This window comes from Bison bison, unplaced genomic scaffold, assembly GCF_000754665.1.
Source record: "Bison bison bison isolate TAMUID 2011002044 unplaced genomic scaffold, Bison_UMD1.0 scf7180017864522, whole genome shotgun sequence".
NCBI lineage: Eukaryota > Metazoa > Chordata > Mammalia > Artiodactyla > Bovidae > Bison > Bison bison.
This window is the reverse complement of record NW_011495073.1, coordinates 2,258,110-2,266,456: the sequence shown is the minus strand read 5'-3', so window position 1 is coordinate 2,266,456 and position 8,347 is coordinate 2,258,110. Positions and strand designations below refer to the sequence as shown.

At 46.3% G+C, this 8,347-nt stretch overlaps 1 protein-coding gene across 1 annotated transcript in view; it reads right to left on the bottom strand.

Annotated features, from left to right (window-relative positions):
- IKZF1 (IKAROS family zinc finger 1 (Ikaros)) overlaps positions 1-8,347 on the bottom strand; it is a 99,353-nt gene that overhangs the window by 8,766 nt on the left and 82,240 nt on the right. The window contains exon 8 of the mRNA XM_010831054.1: positions 3,883-4,017. Within this exon, the coding sequence (XP_010829356.1) occupies positions 3,883-4,017 (135 nt within the window). The remainder of the gene's footprint in view (positions 1-3,882; positions 4,018-8,347) is intronic.

Sequence of the window (8,347 nt, the reverse complement as noted above, 5' to 3'; positions counted from 1 at the left end):
CAGGGCAAGAACACTGGAGTGGGTTGCCATTTCCTTCTCCAATGAATGAAAGTGAAAAGTGAAAGTGCAGTCGCTCAGTCGTGTCCGACTCTTAGCGACCCCATGGACTGCAGCCCACCAGGCTCCCCCGTCCCTGGGATTCTCCAGGCAAGAGTACTGGACTGGGGTGTCATCACCTTCTCTGATATGGAAGATAAACTCTCCAATAAAAGGACGACCGGTATCTCTGAACAGAGATCATAACAGAGGGAACAAAATACATATTCATAAAAAAGAGAATTTCCAAGAAATGGAAAAGAAGGGAATCCCCAGATTAAAATGTCAGGAAATTTTTATTCAGAATGCAAAACACCAAGACACAACCTAGTTGTATTCAACTTTTAGGTTAAAGAAAAAACTCTTCAGGCACTCAGACAGAAAATGGAACTCTTGCCTTCAGTCATGATGGCAAAATCTAGAAAGTTCTAGACTGGGGGAAAAAAGACAGTGACCAACCTCACTCGTCACAATGTTCTTCAAGAAGAAAGGCAGCAGGCAGGCCTCCTCAAACACAGAAAAGTATATGGAAACAGAACTCCTGCAGGAGCTTCTTGAACACAGCTGCTTGCATGCAAAGTCTGATGAATTAAGAGATCACTCAAAATAAATACAAATGGTAGTAAGGGTCTTCCCCAGTGGCTCAGTGGGGAAGAATCTGCCTGCAATACAGGAGACACAGGAGATGCAGGTTTGATCCCCAGGTTTGGGAAATCCCCTAGAGAAGGAAACAGCAACTCCCTCCAGTATTCTTGCCTGGAGAATCCCATGGACAGAGGAGCCTGGCAGGCTACAGTCCACGGGGTTGCAAAGAGTTGGACACGACTCAGTGACCAAGCATGATAGTAAGAGGGCTGGGTCTGAGCCTCTCTTGAATGAAAACTTGGAGCTCTTTCAACCCCACCAGTACTGGGCCAGCTTGTACAGTAACAGCTGGGTTCCTACACACTCTTTCTGAAATTATATAAGAATATAAACTCAGCTTCTAGAGGTAAAGAGAGGTCTTAGAGGTCCATTTCCTTTTTGATTTTTGGTGTGGAGAAACCATGACAAGGGAGGAGTGGTTGATGAAAACCCATCAAGTTGATGTGAGGGCAAGAGGCATTATTCTAGAAATAAACTGCCAAGCACCAAACTCTCGGGGAAACATCCAGCAGAGCACACTGCTGGCTCAGAGCCCCTCTTTCCAATCTCCACTCTGGCACCCTCTACCTCGGTCCCCACCCAGCTTCTCCTATGTGGTCCCCAGGGACTTCTTTTAACCTTAGTTTTGTTTGATCAGAGAGAGGGGTTCTGTTTTTTTTTTGTTTTTTTTTTTTTTTTTTTTTTTTTATTTTTTTTTTTTTTTTTTTTTTTTTTTCAACACAAAAACTATCTAAATCTCAATACAACACCTAAACTGTGCTCTCACTGGAGGTAGCTCAGCAGAGTTTCACCGATGGTAATTTGGTCTGAAGTCTCCATCAGCCACAGGGGCTGAAACACCCATTCACAAAGCCCTTGGCACCCTGTGGCTCAGCTGGTAAAGACTCTGCCTGCAATGAGGAAGACCTGGGTTCGATCCCTGGGTTGGGAAGATCCCCCGGAGAAGGGAAAGGCTACCCACTCCAGTATTCTGGCCTGGAGAATTCCATGGACAATGCAGTCCATGGGGTCGCAAAGAGTCAGACATGACTGACTTTTTTTTGGCATCCTCCAGTTTTCTGATCTGAAGAAGGAAGTGGTACCCAGCTCCCCAGGGCCCATGACGGTCCAAGCATCCTCAGACACACTTGCTGCTCCATCTCCCCTGGTTACCGGGGCCCCATCCCCCCTCCACCACACACGGCCTCCTGGGAGGGGTGGGGGCCCTGCTCTCACTCCCACCTGCTGCCGCTTGAAATCCCACCCCCAGAAGTCAGTGCTCTGAGTCACCTCACCCCTTCTGCGCAGGAAGTGAGTGGCCTCCCCATTTCTCACAGTCTAAAGGCTCACACTCCTGTGGGCAACTCCCCACACTCTGTCTCCGGCTGGTTCTTTGAAAAGTGTTTTTTAACTGATTCCTTCCTCCCATCACCCCTCCCAACTCCAAACCTACAAAAAAACCTCTAATTGGAGCCTTTTCTTCAGTGTCGGAGAGAGGCTGGAACCCAAGAACCTGGCCTCCCCTTGGGTCCTGTCCCCTCCTGCAGGTCAGCACCCACCCCAGGCCTCACTAACTACTGACCCCATTCTAGTACCATCCTCTCTCCTAACACACATTCCCCAGGTTCCCACGGGGCATCATTCAGAAAGTCCTTCAAAACGGACAGATCAAACCCAGACTGTCGATTCCCAGAACCTGTCAATGGCACACGTGTCCCCGAGTCCCCATGACTTGCGGTTTCCATCAGCCGTGTGGCCCCCACCTTCCTCTTTCACCAGCCTCTGCCCCATATCTTCCTCTTTCCAGGCCACCAAGGCCCCACATTCTCCCATTTCCAATCAATTTTTGGCACCAGAGGTCTCTATTTTCCAAGAGGTGACTCCAGTTAAAGACGTGCCAGTGCTCTCTTCTGCCTGCTGGGTTAAGGCTGCATTTCTCACCTTGGCATTTGAAGGCCATTCACCTGTGACCAGAGCTGACTGGGGCTTTGCTACTCAGGGGATTCCCTGAGGGTCCGTGACTCACCCTGGAATCTGCTTCTCGAGCCTGTCCACATGTCCCCCTCAAGTCCCCAGCCAGCATCACCATTGCTCTGTATTTGTTCTGATCTGCCTAGAATCCTCCATTCTTCCACTGTGAAAAATGTGTAGAAATCCTCTTCCTAGCTCAAGGTCACTATCAACTTCACTGACCCTCCCCTCCCCCATCCTCTTTCCAGATACCATCTTCACATTGAGGATTTTAAATGTTCTCACATCCTGGTGTTACTCTATGTTCATAAATCCCTGTGTGTGTGTGCTTAGCCACCCAGTTGTGTCTGACTCTTCGTGACCCCATGGACTGCAGCCCACCAGGCTCCTCTGTCCATGGGGATTCTCCAGGCAAGAATACTGGAGTGGGTTGCCATGCCCTCCTCCAGGGGATCTTCCCAACCCAGGGATCAAACCCAGGTATCCAGCATTGCAGGCAGATTCTTTACTGTCTGAGTCACCAGAGAAGCCCATAAAAGCCTGTGAGATATGTAAAGGATGGAACTTGGGCTGCAGAGGAGAGTCATTTCCAAGGTGAGCTCACACCCTCAGGCTGAGCCCCAGCCCAGCGCCTCTCTACCCTCCCACCTGCCCAGGTGTTACCCTAGTTACACTTCCAGCATCGGGGCTGGATGACACGGCTGTGGGTATGCCCACCATCTACACTGGAGGAGAGGGTTACCCCACTCTGACAGCACTGCACAGATACCAAGCAGGGAAAACGGCAATCGAGGCCGTGCCTACTCCTTGCTGTGCAGCTCGCGGACCAGTTGCCCTGCAGTTCTGTCCTTTTAGACTTTGAAGTAGCCCTTGTGGGGAGTATTATGAACTTTGGACAAAGGAGCCATTGAGGCTCAGCAAGGCTGCTGAGGCTGGGGGTCTGAGCGCTGTGCCCTCTGCCCTGGGCTCACTGATTAGCCATCCCCAATAGACACAGAGCAGATCTCACCAGGTGCCCCAGACCTTGCAAAACCACCTCTAAGAACAGCCCCTGGGAGAAGATCTGGTATTATTTTTAAGAAGCCTATCGGAAAACCATTCCAAGAGACTTGAGAAATATTAAGCTTGCTAATTTTTGCTTTTTTTTTTTTTTTAAAACGGGATGTTTCCTTTCTTTTTCCCTCAACTAATCACCGTCTAAAGCACCCACATGGTTGTTCTTTTAAGAGACAGGAAACGTTTAACTCTTACCAACAAATTTCTGAGGCATAGAGCTCTTACGTTTGGCGACGTTACTTGCTAGTCTGTCCAGCACGAGGGAGCGATCTGATCCCATCTTGCACAGATCTTCTGCCATTTCACTGTGATTAGTTTCTTCTTTAATGACTAAAGTCAAAGACAGTTAGAGAGACCAGTTTAGAAACACTTATAGTCAAAGGATTCGGTCTCGTCATCCAGCGTTAAATCTGACATGTGTTAAGTGCCTACAAGAGCCAGGATCTTTGCGGAGATTATTTCTAATCTTCCCAGCAACCCTGCCAGCCACACAGAGGAGGATCAGAGCTGATGACACCTGCCTTATCCCCTAAGATCAGGGAACAAGCACCACCACTCTCCCCAGAAGCTGGACTGTGATTTTACAATTGTGTCCCGTTGACAAGTCCTCTTAACATTTCAAGTACTCCCCAGTACACTCACTCAGTCACTCCTGACAACAGCCCTCTTGAGAATGAAAGAATTCTCAGCTAGAAATGATCTAAGGGTCTGACTCTGTCACACTGAACAGAGATGTAGGAGAAACCTGGTCACAAGAATGCTGCAGCCAACCCTGGTGAGAGGGGGAAAGAACTCGGGAGTTCCTGGGCCCTGAACACAGCAACCCGGAAAGTCAACGAACAAGCGCTGTAGGAAGTCTAGAAATTGTGGAGATGAGAGGTGATCTAGGGAGTACTTCTAGCTGATTGTTGCTTTGCTACGTCATCCCTTTCTTTCCATAGTTGAAGATACAGCTATATATTCTGCATAGCCTCTCCGTGTACTAGTTTTTATGGTTGGACTTTTGGAAATATCAATTTTTCACCTCCTTGAAATTTCTCCTAATACACAAGAAGCTAAAAATCTAAACTGATTTTCTTCCTAATGGCTAATCAATTCTTCCCAAACCAGTTCTGCAGAGTTCATTGAAATCCCACTCCTCTGTGTGCCTTCCTTTCTTAGATAGGACATGCTGATTGATCACAGGGTCTCTGGAAGGTTTATCCATTTCTATTATTGATTTAGGAGAAGGAAATGGCAACCCACTCCAGCGTTCTTGCCTGGAGAATCCCAGGGACGGGGGAGTCTGGTGGGCTACCATCTATGGGGTTGCACAGAGTCGGACACGACTGAAATGACTTAGGATAGGATAGGATTATTGATTTATCTGTCTGTTCTTCAAAGAGGTCCAGCTGACAGCAATGTTTTAATATAACATTGGACATTACTTTTCTTCTTAAAAAATGCCAATTCCTCTTTTATTTTTCCACATACACTTTATATTATTCCAACAAGATTGACAAATTGACAAAATTTGACACCAATTTTGTGCTAAAAACATCCCATGACCCCAGAAGACACACGTGTAGCATCCAGGCCTTTCTCCCCAATGGCTCCCCTGTGTTTTCTGGCCCCACCACAGCTTGTGAGGCCAGAAGCAATTCTGAGCATTTCTAAGCATTTTTTTCTTTAGCTTTTTTTTTTTTTTTTTTTTGCGGTACCATGAAGCTTAATGAGATCTTAGTTCCCTGCCCAGGGATTGAATCTGTGCTCCCTTCACTGGTAGTTCAGAGTCTTAACCACTGGACTGCCAGGAAAATCCCTATTTCTAAATTTTATGTTTTCATTGCTTCACAATCAATGCCACGTTGAAAAAATATATTTCAAATCAGTTATTACCACCGGTAAATGTGATTTTTTTAGCCTTGGAAATGTGGGGTTTTTTATTAAATAGCTAAACATAATAGCCCACATCCTGATTTACAGGAGGGGTATGAATAAAACCCACAGAAGTCAATTGCACTGGTTGTGTTTCTGATCAAGCTAATATGCTTCCTGATGTGCTCATCCTTTTCTGCAAACACAGACTCTGTAGCCTGCCCAGAGTGCCTACAGCACCTTGAGCTGGGGTTCCGTTCTGCCAGACTATGGGCCTCCTGAGACCCTCAGAGCCACCACAGTGAGGGACCACGAGTCCAGAGCTCCCAGACCACTGATACATTTCTTTCTAAGCTTCTAACACAATCTGTGCACCTAAAGGCTCAAGAGAAACTTATGTTTTCTATAAAGACATTAGGAAATTATAGCGGATGACCAGAAAGCTTCTTCATAAATAAAATCATATTCAGAAAAATTAAGTCTTGGCCATGTTTCACAAACTAGGCTTTGTCTTTACCTAAGCCCAAAGAATGGCCTCAACCTAAGGTGGACTGGAGGGGTTCAAGCCTGTTTCAGGGCCCATGTGCATGCTTGTGAGGCCTGGTCCTAGGAGGTATGGGAGGGATGCACATGAGAAATGCACAGAAAGTATAGATCAACCGGCCACAGCCCAGTGAGGCCCTCACCTACTGCCTGCCTGCGCCTTGACGCAGCCTTGAAGGACCTTCTTCAAAGGGCTTTTATGGATCCTCCACCAGCATGAAGTTCACACGAGAAGCTTTCTCATCTCCTGAGAACAGGACTAAAAGCCACGTGTGGAATTCCAAACCATCTGACCCCCAAAGGGGATCAGTTCACATCTTAGGACTAAATGAATTCTGACCATAGGGTACTATGTAATATATATATCCCTGATGTAGAAGCGTGTTGACATGGACACAGGAGACTCCAGCTCCAGGGAGTCCCTAATGTGTGCATTCGGGTGAGGGCATGATGCAGATCTCTGCTGAGAGCCTTTGCATGAGATCAGACAGGCAGGAATTGCCTAACTCCCACCTAAGAGACAAGCCTAAGAGGCATTCGGAAACAGAGTCAGAAAAAAAGCTTGCATCCAGGTCTCGGTGAAGGAGAAGCTCCTTGAAGCCCGCTGGACGTTAGGGCTTGTCTGCTTAGTCGTGAAAACAGTGGAGGCAACCTGTGAGCCCTGCAGGGCCTCTGGATCATCTTGCCATCCCAATTCCATGTGTGCAGTTTTGGAGGGAAATTCAGATTACTATCTCAGTAGAGTCCCCTGGACTGCAAGATCAAACCAGTCCATCCTAAAGGAAAAAAGTCCTGAATATTCACTGGAAGGACTGATGCTGAAGCTGAAGCTCCAATACTTTGGCCACCTGATTCGAAGAACTGACTCATTGGAAAAGATCCTGATGCTGGGAAAGATTGAAGGCAGGAGGAGAAGGGGACAACAGAAGATGAGATGGTTGGATGGTATCACCGACTTGATGGACATGAGTTTGTGCAAGCTCTGGGAGTTGGTGATGGATACAGAAGCCTTGTATACTTCAGTCCATGGAGTTGAAAAGAGTCTGAGATGACTGAGTGACTGAACTGAACTGATCTTCAGTAGACTTGGCATGGTATAAAATATGTCCTCAGTAAATATTTGTTGAGTAGATAAATGACTTATTTAATCATTCATTAAAAGCACTGACTTCCAATACCCATTTTTTAACCAAAAAATGCAATATCAAGTATTTACATTTTATTTTAAAGGACTATAATCATCTTCTCATCCCTTAATCTCCTATTCGAGGGTTTGGCCACAAACTGATAAATTATTATTATTATTATTATTAATATCTACTTTCTTCTCTTCCACTAAGCTACAATGCCTTTATGTTCTAGAAATAGACCTTAGACTTTGAAGGAAGCTAAAAGATAACTTGATGCAGTCTCCCCATTTTACAGGTGAGAAGATTAAGGCCCAGTGAAATCAAATGTTGGACCCAGATTGACCCCAGATCAGCGGGGGACATGGTACTAGGACCACAGCATCCTACTCCTTGATGCCAAGACTACTCAATTTTTAGGACTTTATTCTGACGCTGACTATTCTTTCCTCTGATCTCAGCTGCCATTAGTAATCTGAGCATTACTGAATTCACTTAATAGCACCGAAGCACACTTAAAAATGGGGCTTCCCTTTCAGTCGGTAAAGAATCTGCCAGCAGTACAGGAGGCCTGGGTTTGATCCCTGGGTCAGGAAGACCCCCTGGAGAAGGAAATGGCAACCCACTCCGGTATTCTTGCCTGGAGAATCCCATGGACAGAGGAGCCTGGTGGGCTACAGTCCATAGTGTCACAAGAATCGGACATGACTTAGCAACTAAAACCACCACCCCACTTAAAAACAGGATAGTAAGCCTCATGTTATATGTATCTAATCCCAATAACAAAATAAAATAAATGTTAACATTTAAAACTAATAACCTGAGAGCTCCCTGGTGGATTTTTCTTTATGAGCTATTTATTAAAGTCAGAAAGCTGAATGAGGCTTGATAAAATCTCAACTATTCATTTAACATCTACTCCTCCATCTGGTGCTAGTAGTTAAGAACTTGCCTGCCAATGCAGGAGATGTAAGAGATGAGGGTTCAGTCCCTGGGTTGGGAAGATCCCCTGGAGGAGGGCATGGCAGCCCACGTCAGTATGGCTGCCTGGAGAATCCCATGGACAGAGGAGTCTGCTGGGCTACACTGCATAGCGTCGCAGAGAGTCAGACACGACTGAAGTGACTTAATAT